The sequence below is a fragment of the Macaca nemestrina genome, chromosome 1 (assembly GCF_043159975.1).
Source record: "Macaca nemestrina isolate mMacNem1 chromosome 1, mMacNem.hap1, whole genome shotgun sequence".
Lineage (NCBI taxonomy): Eukaryota > Metazoa > Chordata > Mammalia > Primates > Cercopithecidae > Macaca > Macaca nemestrina.
Window position 1 is genome coordinate 194207429 of NC_092125.1, and position 16278 is coordinate 194223706.

The window sequence follows — 16278 nt, forward strand, 5'->3', positions numbered from 1 at the left end:
CTGAGGCGGGGCCGGGGCGGGGCCGGGGCGGGGCCCGACTTCCCGACTGGGAGCCCTAGCCGCGGGGCTGAGACCCGGGAGCCTGCGTTCGCCATGAAGCGACCCAAGGAGCCGAGGGGCTCCGACGGCGAGTCCGATGGACCCATCGACGTGGGCCAAGAGGGCGAGCTGAGGTAAGGGCCGGGATGCGGGGACTGAGCACGCGGAGGGCGAGCGAGGTGGGGGTCGGTCCGACGGGCTCGCGGAGCAGGCGGGCCAGCCCTCCAGCACCGCCTGGGCAGAGGCGGGTGAGCGCGGGGCCACAGGTGTCGGCGTGTGGGGCGTGGGTGGGCTGTGCCTTTACACGCATGAGTGCCTGGATCCTGTGCGCTCTCCGTCGTGCAGGGCTGGGGATGCTGGCACGGAGGTAGAGTTCAGCTCGGGGGATCTGGTGGCTAGTGGGTTATCATCTATCGGTTGAAGTGGCCTAGGGGAGGCCACTGGCAAGGAGTTTTCCCTGGAGATTCTAGAAAACTCTCATAGACTGATGGTACCCTAGCCCCTGTCCGGAATCTGCTGACGATGCAGAGTAACCCCATTCTTTCCCAATTTTATCCTAGTTTGGATGTAGTTTTCATGTAGTCCACAAATTATTTCAGGAAGAAGAAAACTTGTCCTCCTTTGAGCAAACTGGACTTTGGATTTAGGATCTTAGTATTGAAGAAAATAATAAGCGACTTGCAAGGGCCTAGACTCCATTTCCAGTGTGCCTCCTATCGTGCCCCCCTGCTGCCAGTGTCTTTCAGCTCCTGGTAGACAGTCTGACCTGCTTCAAACCCGTCGAACAAATTGCACTTGTATAGTTCTGCTACCTCGCAGTTCTGTGAACTGTCTAAGCTTCAGTTTACTTATCTGTTAAATAAGCATTAATAATAGAACTAAATTCATAGAAGTATTGGGAAAACCAAATGAGGTAAAGTATGTCAAGGGCTTAGCACAGCACATGCTTAGGCACACACCATGTGATTCCCAGCACCCTGAAAGAGCTGCAGGGCTGATTGGGAGTCTGAAGACCTGGGTCTCAGCCCCAAATCTGCCACCAACTCACTACGTGGTCTTGGGCCATTGGTTTCCCTGACAGAGTCTGTCCTGAGTCTGTTTCCCCACCAGTAAAACAAAGACAGCAGTGGAAAAGAAAGGAATACTTCATCTCTCTTGGCTCATCCAGACTTGACTCTCTCGAACAGAATTGGAGGGGAATTCAGTTAATCCTTCCTTCCTTCCTTCCTTCCTTTCTTCCTTCCTTCCTTCCTTCCTTCCTTCCTTTCTTCCTTCCTTCCTTCCTTCCTTCCTCTCTTCCTTCCTCTCTCTTTCTTTCTTTCTTTCTTTTTTGACACAGTCTCACTCTGTTGCCCATGCTGGAGTGCAGTGGCATGATCATAGCTCATGGCAACCTTGATCTCCCGGGCTTAAGTGATCCTCCTGCCTTGGCCTCCCAAAGTGTTGGGATTACAGACGTAAGCCAGTGTGTCGGGCCCAGTTAATTCTTAGGAATTCTTAGGGATATTTTGGAGGACATTTTGTAATTTTAGTGCTCTCCAGTTTTCTGAGATCCAGGGATCCTGCCTCAGTCACAAATCCCAGGAAAATGCCATAACAGATATTCCTCTTGCATCCTGTACATTTGTTTTTAGGGTGTATAATACAATTTGCTATGCAACATATCAGCCTTTCTTAATTGTTTAACAGAAACTGCTATTTAGAGAAGCAGTTATCTTAGCGTGCCTGTTAAGGGCCAGGAAAGGGCACAGCACCATGTGGTGGTGTTGGAGCGGGGTCTCAAATTCAATGGCATTGGGTCTTCATAGATTAGAGGCACAAAATTGATGCCAGAGAACTAGGCTGATCAGAGCTGGCTTCTGTCCTCCACAAGTTTGCAGCCCAGTCAGTGACCTGCCAGGTCATAAAAACACCATGGACAGGATGGAAAGGAGACAGACTCTGGGCTGTGAGGGCACTTAAGCAAGGAGAGGTCACTCTCAACCAAAGATGGCAAGGAGGGCTTCTTGAAGATGGTGGCATCTGGGCAGCTGCTCACATGAGGCAAAAAGGACCACTGGGCATTTTTTTCCTATACATATAGCATTTCCTATATATACAGAGCCCATTTTTAGACACTGTCCTTAGAGGAGCAGACCCCTCTGAGGAGAGAAAGCAGTTGGACATCTGGCAGAGGCTGACTTATAGACGCCTCTTTGTAGCACTCACCAAAGGGCCCTCCCCGCCAGCAGACATCAATGCTTCAATTCAGGGAGCACTGAACGATGCCTGCTGTGGCCCAGACCCCAGGCTGGGCATAGGGGGGCCAGATGTATCCTGCTCAGCCTCTGCCCTCAGGGAACTCTCAGGGAAGAAGAGCTTCATGTACACAGAAAGCAGATAAACACTGACAAGGGCTGCAGGACAGAGGCAGCCAGTCTCTCGGGGTCAGGGGCAGGGCGCAAATCCCCCACACTCAGAAATATGACAGTAAAAAGCAGTGGGTGTTCCACCGTCACTGTGGGCATCTGCCTGGTGGCAGTCCTGCCACATCTGTGAAACTTACCCACAGAGCTCTCAGCTGAACCTGGCCCGCTGACACAGGATGAGTCTAAACTGAGAGGACAGCCTCTCCTCTCCCTTTGCAAATGTCTAATGAGCACCTGCCACATGTCAGACCCTGGATCAGGGTCCTCTTCCTGAACAATATAAGGTGGTGGCCTTGGAGTCAGATAGACCTGAGTTTGAATCTTACCACCATTAACTTTGGCCAGTTACTTTTACACCTTTCTGAACCTCAGTTTTCTCCCTTTCAAAATGGGAATGCATTAGCATTCCTGCCTCACAGGATAAGGTTTGATGAAGTAATGTACATAAAGTTACATAACTCCCTGCTTTGATACAAAGTAACTTCCAGTAAATGTTGCTGTCAAAGCGGTCACCATTCAGTTGGGGGGGCAACATATTTATGAGACAGCATGGTCTAATGAAAAGACCAGAAGTCCGAAGACTGGACTTACTGGAGTGATTCTTAACTCCGGTGTCTGTCACTCCACCTGTAAAATGATTATTTTTCCTAAATGTGAAGTGACCCAAATAATACTTCACTCACAGGGCTATTGTGCAATAAATTAGACAAATAGATGTGGAAATGCAGTATAGAACAAAAAGTACTGGCTCCAAGATCTACATGACGGGATGATGAATATATGGGGTGCACTGGCAAAAGCCCCAGATTAAAAGCCACTTAAGACTGGGTGCAGTGGCTCATGCCTGTAATCCCAGCACTTTGGGAGGCCGAGATAGGCAGATCACGAGGTCAGGAGATGGAGACCATCCTGGCTAACACGGTGAAACCCCGTCTCTACTAAAAATACAAAAAATTAGCCAGGCATGGCGGCATGTGCCTGTAGTCCCAGTTACTCAGAAGGCTGAGACAGGAGAATCACTTGAACCTGGAAGGCAGAGGTTGCAGTGAGCTGAGATCCTACCACTGCACTCCAGCCTGGGTGACAGAGTAAGACTCCATCTCAAAAAAAGAAAAAAAAAAAAAAGCCACCAGACACTAGAACTGACTGTAGTTCTGGATTTTCTTCTAATTTGCTCTGTGACCTGGGGAAGATCCCTTCTGCTCTGAGTTTCCTCATTTTACAAATGGACTCAGTTCTCTCTGAGATCTCTTCATTTGGGACATGGTGATTCTGCCTTTGGCTGACACAAAATGATTAGGGTCATCTGCAAGGGTTCCACGGGGGAGTTCCCAGGGGAAGTCAGCACTGAGGGTGGTCGGGACCACCTGGAAAGCTTCCGTGCTATAAGAGACTGCCCCAGAATTCTGGCCAGGAGCCACTAGAGGCCTATGGAGCAGATCTTGATGGTCAACGTATCTTCTCTGGGTCCATGAAAATCTCTGTCATTTTCAGATTCTCAGACAAGAGAATCCCACACCTCCTCCCACTGTCAGGGCCAGATCATGGGCTGGAAGGGAGCTCTGGCTGGGCTCTTGGGAACTTTAAAAATAAGGGGTCTGGAAGGCTATTCAGACAGACAGGAAGTAGGAATTAGAAGGGAAACAATGCTGAAGTGGAGCCAGAAGATGCGGATTCCCTGCTGGCTTTGCTCCTTAGCAGCTGGGTAGGCTGGGCAAGCTGCTTTAGCTTCCTGAAGCTCAGCATTCTCATCTGTAAGATGGGCTTTTGTAAGGCTCAAAGGAGGGAAAGACACATAATGTTGCCAAGAAAACTGTAATGTGAGGTTTGCCTCTGAGATATGGGGGGAGGAGAAGGGGGGAATAATACAACAGGGAGAAGCTGACCAGGAGATTGGAAAAAGGGATGGCAGCACTGCTTTGCCCTGAAAAGGGTGCGTCAGCCTCCAACAGATGGTCCCAGCGGAGGGATCAGGCTGAGAGGCAGTGACGTGCGCGAGGCTAACCCAATACCCGAAGAGACGCTTTATCAAGCTGGGGGGAACAAAGGTCATGTTTCTTAGTGTGTCTTGGCTCCTGGGGCTTGTCCCCAGTGAACCAGTGAGGCTTTGTAAACAAGCTGCCCCATAGATCTCAGGATCTGGCCATCTGAGCCTGGACCTAGCTTGCTGGGCCCTCCCTCCTAGGAGCTATTACAAACTTCTTACCAGGTCTGCTTGTCCAGATGTTTGGGTGGGAGATATCCTTTTCCAGATGTGTCTGGACAAAGCCAGGGACATAGCAGTAGGATTTGACAAATGCTATCTGGTCTCTTCTGCAACCTTCTCTGAGCAGTTGATGAAAATGATCCAAATTCAAATGCCAAAAAGGTAGTCACATGGGCTGGGACCTTTCTGGTAAGTCATTTATGCCCCCATTCCACAAAGTCCTAGGCCGTAGATTTTATGGTGCTTAAGTCTCTGTTCCCCAGTGATGCCAAATACATGGGTGAGAGAAGAAAGCTCTACCATGAGTTCTGCTGTGTTCAAAGCTGCAATAGTGAATGTAACAGACATGGCTCATGGCCTCATGGAGCTTACGGATTTGTTGGAGAGATAGACATCAATCAAATAACCATATAAAACAACAAATTGGCATAAATGCTGTGAAAGCAGGGTGCTAGGAGAGTATTGAGCAGGGGATACTAGTAGGAGGAGGAATGTTAGAAAAGGCTCCCCAGGGAGGTGCCATCTGAGTTGAGATCTGATGGATTATAGAAGTTATGGGGCAAAGGGACTGGGGCTTGGGGTGATGGGTGGACCAGAGATGGTGGACCTAGGCTAGGGGACAGTATGTGCAACTGCAGAAGGAGTTAGTGCATTCATAGGCTGGAGCATACAGAGGAAGAGGGTTGAGTCTGGAGGGGTTGACAGGGGCCAGTTGGACCACCTGAAAGATGGTGGCCTTGATCTTAAAAAACATTGGGGCCAGGCATGGTGGCTCATGCCTATAATCCCAGCACTTTAGGAGGCCGAGGCGGGCAGATCACCTGAGGTCAGGAGTTCAAAACCATCCTGGCCAACATGGTGAAACCCCATCTCTACTAAAAATGCAAAAATTAGCTAGACATGGTGGTGGGTGCCTGTAATCCCAGTTATTTCGGAGGCTGATGCAGGAGAATCACTTGAACTGGGTGGCAGAGGTTGCAGTGAGCTGAGATCATGCCAGTGCACTCCAGCCTGGGCAACAGAGTGAGACTACAATCTCAAAAAAAAAAAAAAAAAAAAACCAAAACAAACAAACAAAAACACACTGGGGAGCCACGGAGGAGTTTTAAGTGAGTGATATGATCAGATTTAAATGATCACTCTGCCTGCAGTGTGGAGATAGGCTTGTAGAGAGTCAAAGAGGTTGTAAAAGCACCCAACAAGAAGCTCTTGCAGGCATCCAGATGAACAATGATAGAGGCGTAGCATTGAGAGAAGTGGCGGAGAGGAAGAGGACAGACGTGAGATATATTTTAGACATAGTGTGGGCAGGTTTTGATGAGGTGGGGGCAAGGAGGAGGAGGAATCAAAGACAGCATCAGCTTTCCACCTTGCAGAAGCGGGGTACCTTCACTGAGATGGGGAACCCAGGGGCAACAGGAGCAGGTGTGGGTGAAGTCCAGCTTGCAGGTTCCTGTTCAGATGTGTGGCGTTATGTCTTCCGAAATGGCAGGGGAGTCACCTTGTTTGTTGTTTGTTGGTGCAGTGTCTGCCCACTGGAGCTGAGCTGAGGGAGGGCTGGGGTCTGGCTGAGTGCACCACCACCCACCCAGGCCTGAATAAGGCCTTAGAAGTGTTGGCCAAATGAATGATGCCTCAGTGGACCCAGCGAATCCTCAACATTCTAAGAGAACTTCTGAAGCAGAAAACCTTAAGAAGGGTTAGCAGTTGGGCTGAAGATTATTTTGGTCAGAGTCTGGGCAGGAAAAGCTCCCCCCAGGGCTGAGCCTCTTCTCTGTAATGGGAGCTCCTGGGGTGTGAGCAAACATCCATCATTCAACCGGGGCTGCAGAAGGCGGGCACGGAGTGGGAGGAGTGGCCGAGGCTGGGGGGACGGGGCCTTCTGGGAGGCCAGGGCCGTGTCCCAGAGCATCCGAGAAGGGCCTGTGACCCAGATGCCGCCTCCCCTTCGCCCCCGGCCGCACCGCGTGGGAGGAGGCGGCAGCTGCAGGCGGAGCGGAGGGCGGGCGGCCGGCGCGCCCGGCCCGTGGGAAGCAGCGGCATCTGCTCTTTCCACGCTCGTTCCCAGCGGCTCCCTCTGAAACCCAACCCGCCCGGCCCAGCCCCGCCGCCGCCGGCCAGTGCCCTCGCCCGCCCCGCCCTCGGGGATCGGGTTGCAGGAGCCGGAGCTACCGCGCCGCGGTGCGCGGTTCCCCGACGGCCGCTGCGAGGAGCCAGGGGCGAGGGGCGAGGGGCGAGGCCGAGTAGGTCCAGACCAAGAGCCCAAAGTGGGCCCAGAGTGCTTGAGAGGACTTGACCTGGGTTGAAATGAGTCCCCGGGAAGAAGGGGAGAGCAAACTCCTCCTTCCAGGCCCGCCCTGCGGCTCCTCCTGTCCCGAGGTCGGCCCAGGCCAGGGAGACGGTCCCCCAGCCCTGAAAAATCAGCTTTTCTTTTCCTTTCCAGCCAGATGGCCAGGCCGCTGTCCACCCCCAGCCCTTCGCAGATGCAAGCCAGGAAGAAACGCAGAGGGGTGAGTGTCCGTCTCAGCCTCTGAGTTGCCCAACAAAGGGTTGCCATGAATCCCCTGCAGTCTGGCGGGGAGAACCTTGGGCAGAAACTTCACCATGAAGCTAACTGCCTGGGTTCAAATCCTTACTCTGGCACTAGCTATCAGGGTGATTCCCGGCAAGCCTCTTAACCTCTCTGAGCCTGATTTGCTCCTTTGTGTAACTGGAATAATGACAGGGCCCACCTCAAAGGGCTGCTTTGCAGATTAAGTGCATTAATGTAACAATAGCAGACACACAATAGGCCATTATGATTGTTGTTCCAGCCTGCCCCCCATCCTATCTTCTGTCTCGTCTCTGAGTCCAGAATTTTCATCCCCCTCAGTGTGCCAGGGTGGGGGAGGGGACAGAAGGATCCCCACTTGCTGCTGTCATCTGTCCGTCCTGTTCAGCCCCACTTTCCTCCCAGGATGCAGCTGTGCTTCCGCACTGGGAGTCCAGACACTTGGGGTCTGGCAGAGAGCAGCCTGACACTCACTGACTGTAAGCCCTTAGGCAAACCACTTCCTTCCAGCCTTCATTTTCCTTATCTGTAAAATGAGGTCAAATCTGTCCTGCTCCCAGTGTTCTGCTACCATTATCGTGAGGGAAGAATGAGGGTATGTGAGTGCAAGGGCTCTACAGCTAGAGAGAGCAACACGTGGGACTCTCCACACCATCTCATGACCTCACAGCTGACAGGGTCTCCCTCCTGGCCCAGTGGGGGCCTCCAGGGCCTGCTCCTGCACCGTGGCTGGTGTCCTCATTCTGATTGGCTATGCCCTGCTGTACCAGCGGTTAAACATCTTGAATATCACCCCTATAGACCAAGACAAGAGGTCTGAGTTGTCCTCCCAGCTCTGCACTTTCTTGCTGTGTGACCTTAAGCAAATCACTGTCCTTCTCTGGGCCTTGGTTTTCTCCACCATAAAGTAAGACTAGATTGATCTCCCTCACAAAACTGTGTGGGTAAATATGAGTTGATGTCCATCAAGGCACTTTGGAAACTGATGACGCACCTGTGAGTAACTTCTTGTCATGATTGTTTAGATCATAGAGAAACGGCGTCGAGACCGCATTAACAGTAGCCTGTCTGAATTGCGACGCTTGGTCCCCACTGCCTTTGAGAAACAGGTATGTGACACTGCTGATTGTGCTAGAGGAAACACTGTGTGGGTGGCAGATAAGGTTCGTTTCGCGTGGCATCTCTCATTGATTGGTAGCAGCTGCCTGAGATGCTGTGTTCATTTACCAATATCTGTCACTGGCCAGGGTAAGAGGAATGGAAATTTATATTTAGGTGTCTCAGGTGGCTTTATGTCCATCATCCCATTGAATTGACTCCTTAGAATGATCCCGAAAGGTAGGGATTATTATGCCCATGGCACAGGTAAGGAAACTGAAGCACAGAGAGGTGAAGTAACTTATACCAGATCACACAGCTAGTAAAGAGCAGGGCACAGGACTATGTGATTCTTAAGCCCCCATCCGTCCGCACTACAGACCTTTCCAGAATGATCTGAAAGTGGAACAGGCTGCTCAGGGAGTGAGCACTCTGCCATCGAGCATGTTAAGGTGGGGGAGCTACAGTGGGGAATCAGACAGTGGGCTCAGCCTAGGAGATTCTCACCCTATGCACCAAGGCATAGGTCACAGGTCCTCTGCCTTCCCTTATGCTGGTGAGAACAAGTCAGTCATCCCACAGATGTTCACTAAAACCGTCACAGGACCAGCCGTGAACTAGACCTAGTATCTGCCCTCAAGGGACTCCCATGGAGCGTCTGATCTTCAGGCTTCACCTGGGAGGCTTAGGAAGCATTTCCCAAGAGAGTAAAACAGGAAGAGAAGTAGTCTGGGGATAAGATGATGAGCTAGATCTTGGGCACATTGAATCTGAAGTTGGATTCCCGGAAGAGCTGGTTTAAGAGGCATTCATTCTGAGGATGGCGGTTAAAGCCATGGAGGTGACAAGCCCCTCTGCAGGGCAGCAGAATGCGAAGTAACACAGAAGGGACACTACTGTGCTAAGAGATGGCAGATCAAGAGGCATGGTGAAAGGAGAGCCCAGAAACAGTGCTGTCGTGCAAGTCAAGGGAGGAGTGGTTTCAGGAAAGATGATCGGCAGCCGTACAGTGGACAGGTGGTCTGAGAGGAGAACTGAAAAGAATGTTCTAGATGCCGGGCGCGGTGGCTCAAGCCTGTAATCCCAGCACTTTGGGAGGCCGAGACGGGCGGATCACGAGGTCAGGAGATCGAAACCATCCTGGCTAACACGGTGAAACCCCGTCTCTATTAAGAAATACAAAAAACTAGCCGGGCGAGGTGGCGGGCGCCTGTAGTCCCAGCTACTCGGGAGGCTGAGGCCGGAGAATGGCGTGAACCCGGGAGGCGGAGCTTGCAGTGAGCTGAGATCCGGCCACTGCACTCCAGCCTGGGCGACAGAGCGAGACTCCGTCTCAAAAAAAAAAAAAAAAAAAAAGAATGTTCTAGATTTGGAGAATTTGGCCAAAGCAGAAGCCCAGTTGCAGGCAGCAGTGGAGTGTGAGGAAGGTGAGAAAATCAAGACATTGAGTGCTGATGACGCCGCACAGCGACATGGTCAGCTGGAGGCTCCACCCTTGTGTCTTCTGTACCCGCAGGGCTCTTCCAAGCTGGAGAAAGCCGAGGTCTTACAGATGACGGTGGATCACTTGAAAATGCTCCATGCCACTGGCGGGACAGGTACCCATGCTCTTCTCTTTCAGGCGTCATTCATACAACAAATATTTTGAGGCTGGGCCCTGGGGATACGTTGGTGAGCAAGTCCATACGCTGCCCACTCTGAGGAGCTAGGTCAATGGAGGGAACATTTGCAAAGCTTCTCTCCCTCCTTTCGGCATCTCCCTCTCCACTTCCAGGGTCTCCATTTGGCGCAACCTTTTCCTCAATTCAGCTCCCTCCAGTCTTAGACCTGGGAGGTGCTTTCTTCTGTAACAGACTGTTCCTGTGGGTCCCACCCTTCCCCAACCCAGGACCTCATTAAGGATTTGCCTGAATGAGCTAATTCTCACTGGGATCCCAATCTGACCCCCTGAGCCCAGGGAGAAGCGTGGTATCCTACCCACTGGTCTAGCCTTCTGGGCTGTTGTGGGGTCCTTGGCGGTGCTGGGGTGACATATCATGCTCACCACAAATCTCAGGATTGTAGCAGGACACAAATTAACTCATTTTGTTATTTTAAGCCCATCAGTTACAACAAAGTAATGGAACAGTGGCTTTAAAGACACTCCCAGGCCGGGCATGGTGGCTCATGCTTGTAATCCCAGCACTTTGGGAGGCCAAGGCAGGCGGATCATGAGGTCAGGAGATCGAGACCATCCTGACTAACATGGTGAAACCCCGTCTCTACTAAAAATACAAAAAATTAGCTGGGCGTGGTGGCGGGCGCCTGTAGTCCCAGCTACTCGGGAGACTGAGGCAGGAGAATGGCGTGAACCCGGGAGGCGGAGCTTGCAGTGAGCCGAGATCCGGCCACTGCACTCCAGCCTGGGGGACAGAGCAAGACTCCATCTCAAAAAAAATTTTTAAAAGGCCGGGCATGGTGGCTCACGCCTGTAATCCCAGCACTTTGGGAGGCCAAGGCGGGCAGATTAGGAGGTTAGGAGATCGAGGCCATCCTGGCTAACACGGTGAAACCCCATCTCTACTAAAAAATACAAAAAATTAACCAGGCATAGTGGCGGGCGCCTGTAGTCCCAGCTACTCGTGAGGCTGAGGCAGGAGAATGGCGTGAACCCAAGAGGCGGAGCTTGCAGTGAGCCAAGATCGTGCCACTGAACTCCAGCCTGGGCAACAGCAAGACTCTGTCTCAAAAAAATAAAAAATAAATAAATAATACAACTAAAAAAAGAACAGCAAACACATAAAGGTGAGGGATTTGCTTGAACTTACATGGCTAAGTGTAGAGTAGAGTTGGTTCTTGCCCACAAGTTGACCTGGCTCCAAACATAGTCTCCAGCTGAGCTGTTCCTCTGTGGGGGCCATGAACTAAGGACCAGATATTTGCTGCCATCGTCATGAGACCATGCTGACTGGGGTTGTTCTGTCTGTCTTTGCCCAGAAGGTGGTCAAGAGAGGAACAGGTATGGAGAGGCAGTGAGGATGTGAATACTTGTGCAGGAAGTTTATGTGGTTATCCATCAAAGAGAGGGTCCCTGGCAGAGCAGCTGAGGGTCACAGTGGGGTCTTGATTTCCAGATTGCCTTTTGAGCCAAGGGACAAACTCAGATGCCAACAGGGTCAAGCCAGTAATATAAGTGATAGCTAATTTTTCATTTATTCAGCATTTTCTGTGCACTATTTTAATTTCACCCTCACAACTCTATACAGTAGGCACTGCTATATCCCCATTTTACAGCTAAGGAAATTGAGGCACAGAGAGATAGAGACTTGTCCACAATGAGGCAGCTAGTTAAGTAGCTGACCCAGGATTTGAACCCAGCTCTCCTGGCCTCTGACGACCTCACACTTCACTGCTACACTATGCTGCCTTCTCCAAGGGGCCTCCTCACTCTGATGGCTGCTGCTGCCACCTCCCTTCCTGGGCATCTGCCCCTCTCAGCAGGCAGAGTTGTTCTATACCTTCAAGTGCACAACCTTTCATATCTGTCAAGTATTTACTTCAATGAAGTTATCTTGGCCACAAAGTTTTTTCTTTGCATTAATCATGAATGGTGATGCAAGCAATATTTTATATTTTATAATGCTTCATAGTTTAGTGAATTCATGTGATCATTAAACCCTCCACCCTCCACCCCAGGCAGGGATTTTTGTTCTCACTCTGCAGATGGGGAGACGGGCTTAGAGAGTCAGGGTGACATGGCCAAGGCTGCCCAGGGAGTGAGTGGAGGAGGCAGGTCCAGAACTCAGACAGACGGAGGCCCCTTGCTTCTCCCCACACCTGGCATGACCTTCATCACGCCTCCCTTTGCAGGATTCTTTGATGCCCGAGCCCTGGCAGTTGACTTCCGGAGCATTGGTTTTCGGGAGTGCCTCACCGAGGTCATCAGGTACCTGGGGGTCCTTGAAGGGCCCAGCAGCCGTGCAGACCCCGTTCGGATTCGCCTTCTCTCCCACCTCAACAGCTACGCAGCCGAGATGGAGCCTTCGCCCACACACGCTGGCCCCCTGGCCTTCGCTGCCTGGCCCTGGTCTTTCTTCCATAGCTGCCCGGGGCTGCCAGCCCTGAGCAACCAGCTCGCCGTCCTGGGAAGAGTGCCTGGCCCTGTCCTGCCCAACACCTCCTCTCCTGCTTACCCCATCCCAGCCCTCCGAACCGCTCCCATTCGCAGAGCCACAGGCATCATCCTGCCAGCCCGGAGGAATGTGCTGCCCAGTCGAGGGGCATCTTCCACCCGGAGGGCCCGCCCCCTAGAGAGGCCAGCGACCCCTGTGCCTGTAGCCCCCAGCAGCAGGGCTGCCAGGAACAGCCACATCACTCCCCTCCTGCGATCTTCCTCCCCCACACCCCCTGGTCCTATAGGGTCCGCTGCTTACGTGGCTGTTCCCGCCCCCAACTCATCCTCCCCAGGGCCAGCTGGGAGGCCAGGGGGAGCCATGCTGTACCACTCCTGGGTCTCTGAAATCACTGAAATCGGGGCTTTCTGACCTGCCCCTTCATCACCCTGCCCCAGGAATAAGGAAGGTTCTTTTACCAGGAGCCCAAAAAAGGGCACTGCCTTTTCTGCTTTGCTTCCTGGACTGGCTCATATGTGAAGGCACATTCTCCAGCCATCAGAGGCCCCCTCCTCCTCCAGCCCATCTCTCCTCCTCGCTGTTATCCCAGCTTATCCACCCAGCTCTCCTGGAGCTGTTCTGGTCTCAGAGGCTTGGTTCCATTCCTCACCTGCACAGATGAGTCCTGGGAGTGACCCTCAGAGCTGTGCCCAGACCCCTCTCCTGCCCTCTGCACACCAGCAGGAGGCATGAACCTTGGGTCTGGGAAAAAGCTTTAACCCGAAGGGCACCAGGACCCAAGGCAGGCTGTTCCTTGGAGCGGTCAGACCCCAGTCAGGAGCAATGACTGACTGGCTGCAGCCTTCCCACGCCAAGAGGCTGGAACATAGTGTCTGCCTCGCTTCCTGGAGATAGTAACTGAGCAGGGGCCACAAAGAGGTCTCCTGGGAACCCTGTCTGCCCCTGCCCACCTGTCCTTGGGCCACACCATCACACTGAACCACAGGACAGACCCTTTCTCCACCACAGCCAAGGCCTGGAGACTGGGGGCCCAGCAGAGCCTGCTCCTACCCTCCTCCCAGTGGCAGACACCCATCCTCTCACTGGCTAACAGGTCCCTGCACACAGCTGGCCTGATAAACCCAGCTGGGAGGTTTCTAGGCAGCAGCAAAACTCTGTGACAGGGTGTCCTCACACCAGGCCTTGGACAGCTCTCCCAGACAGGAGCCAGGGTTGAGCAATGGAGAGCCCAGCCCCCCACGTCTTACAGTCACCATCCTCCAGGCGTGTGGTCCCTCCCCACTGGGTGCACACAGTGCAGAGGGGCCGTGGCCCCATGTGATGGTGTGCAGAGAGGAACCTCTTGGGATTCAGCACCAGACGTCTGTGCTGCCTGGTTTGCATCCGGCTCACAGAGCCCAGACTGCTGGAACAGCCAAGGGCTGTCAGGCTGGACAAAAATAACTGTGAGGAGGGGCAAGAGAAAAGATGATTCGAGGCACCTCGGCCCTTCAAGGTCATGCAACGGGTCGAGGGCCTGAGATCCTGTTCACCAGGACTCCACAGAGCTGGCTCTGCTCAGAGGCCATTTCATTCCTCAGCTCCACCCCAGGCCACTTTTTCTAATAGAGGAAACAAATGGTCCAGCGATTGTTCCCAGCAGAACAGTGGAGACTGGACTGACACCCAGTGGGACCAGTGTTGCCACACCAGTTGATAAAATGCAGAAACCCGGCCGGGCGCGGTGGCTCAAGCCTGTAATCCCAGCACTTTGGGAGGCCGAGACGGGCGGATCATGAGGTCAGGAGATCGAGACCATCCTGGCTAACACGGTGAAACCCTGTCTCTACTAAAAAGTACAAAAAACTAGCCGGGCGAGGTGGCGGGCGCCTGTAGTCCCAGCTACTCGGGAGGCTGAGGCAGGAGAATGGCGTAAACCCAGGAGGCGGAGCTTGCAGTGAGCCGAGATCACGCCACTGCACTCCAGCCTGGGTGACAGAGCGGGACTCCCTCTCAAAAGAAAAAAAAAAATGCAGAAACCCTTTTGTACTCACTGGTAAATATCTACTCCCCCAAGTGATTCCAAGTGCCCCCCGACTGCCTGGCACTTCCCCTAGGACTCCTACAATCTGGTTACTGCCTGGCAGATCCAAGGCTGTGGAGTCCCAGAGCCAGCAATTCACTGGTGCTCATTCCACACTGGTTAGATACTTCAGTTGTCACCCCTGGGAAGATTCTCCCACCTCCTCCCTTTGGTGGAACCACCCTCCCCAGAGGCTGCATTGAGGAGACTCCATGGACTGAAAAGTGAGTTGCAGAAACCCTGGGGAAAAGAGCCCTTTCAAAGAGGTGGATAAGAGGGAGGAGATCATTTGAGTGTCCCAGAAAGCTATTTTGAAAAGACAAACTCCTCAAGGAGGGATACAGAGGAAAGCACCTCTTTCATTTTTAGTGTGAGCTAGTTCCATCAGACTGCTGTCCTGGACCCATCTGAGATGTGCAGTAGCAAGGAGAGGGGGGATCATTTTAGAGAGTGGGTCATTGGCAGGGAGTGCTCCTGAGGGAGGCAGAGGGGAGACTGAGGTAGAAGGAAGACAGGACTCACACATGCTCCCAGGAGTGGGGACAGACAGAGGAGGTAACAGAAGGCAAAGGCCAGTTTCCCCTTTATCATGAAGGGGCCCACTCAGGACAGGAACAAGGACAACTCCTCCTCCTCTTCCTCTTCCTCCTCCTCCTCCTCCTCCTGCTGCTGCTGCTGCTCCTGGGATACCAGGTCAGTGATGTAGTCTTGCAGTTTGGCAACTTCCTAGCCTGAGCATCCCTAGTGGGGCTGTGGGAAACACATTTCCACGTTGCATGTATGCAACTCCAGAGAATCTGTGACGCCACTGAAATGAGGTGGGAATGACCCAGCACTTTCAGCATCTTGGCTGAACTTGCTTTCATTGTCCCTGGGATATTGTGGAAGGAAGGGTGACTGTGTGATCTGATTCCGTGGTCAAGGACTTGCATCTTCTGTTTCTATCCCCAAGCCTTCCTGGGGTCTCCAACTCCTACCCCGTTGCAGCGGTTGTTGCGGACATCCAATAAAGCTTTTTTTAGTGCTTCTGGAAACTTCCAGTAGATTCTACCTCTAAACTATCTCTGGAGTCCGTCTACTTCTGTCTGCATCCACAGCCAGCCTGGCCAGGCCACATCAACTCCCCCAGATCAAAAAGGTCTTCCCTCTTGCTTTGTCAGTCAGTTCTCAGTAGCACCAGAGAGAACTTGAAAGCTGCAGGTCATATCATATCATCTCTTGTTTGAAAACCTCACTCTGTTACCCTGTTATTCTAAAGGTCTTCCTGTTTTGGTCCCAACCTCACTTCCAGCCTCATTTCTTGCCAGTCCCAGACTTGCTACCTGAGCTTCTGCCACCTGGCCTTCCTTCATTTCCTCAACATTCCAGCCTCGTTCCCACCTCCAGCACTTTGCATATGCTGTTCCCTTTGCCAAGAATGGTCTTCCCCTACCCTGTGCATGGCTGAGTTCTTCAGACCCTCAGGCCTTAGCTTCAGAGTTGCCTCCTCCAAGAGGCCTTCCTTAAACACTGTACTTGAGTTCATCTATGACAAGGCCTCTGTTCTTTCCCTTCATGGGGAATTTGCCACTGCATATCCCTTTGTGTAATTTACTTGTTGGTTGACTGTCCCTCCCACTCGAGTGTAAGCTCATGAGGCCAGGTGCCATGCCTGGTTCACTCTCCACTCTGTACCCAGCATTGAGCACAGGGCCTGGCCCATAGCTGGCATTCAATAAATACTTGTTGAAGAAGTGAACTGAGAAGGTGAGAAATCTTCTGGACTCATGCTGTGGATGGTCCGGGCCCCTCTAGGGGGTGAA

General features: G+C 52.5%; 1 protein-coding gene across 3 annotated transcripts; it reads left to right on the top strand.

The window, feature by feature from the left end:
* The first annotated feature begins 40 nt into the window (after nt 1-40).
* On the top strand, nt 41-15510 carry LOC105494784 (hes related family bHLH transcription factor with YRPW motif like). 3 transcript variants are annotated; one of them, XM_011763608.2, is made up of 5 exons: nt 41-173; nt 7097-7163; nt 8230-8313; nt 9819-9900; nt 12152-15510. In XM_011763608.2, the coding sequence occupies exons 1-5, from the start codon at nt 94-96 to the stop codon at nt 12823-12825; spliced, it is 987 nt and encodes a 328-aa protein (XP_011761910.1). In that variant the 5' UTR covers nt 41-93; the 3' UTR covers nt 12826-15510. The 3 variants fall into 3 exon arrangements, with proteins under 3 accessions (XP_011761910.1, XP_011761912.1, XP_011761911.1); XM_011763610.3 differs by lacking the exon at nt 41-173 and adding an exon at nt 4496-4842; XM_011763609.3 differs by lacking the exon at nt 41-173 and adding an exon at nt 6751-6896.
* The last annotated feature ends 768 nt before the right edge of the window (nt 15511-16278 follow it).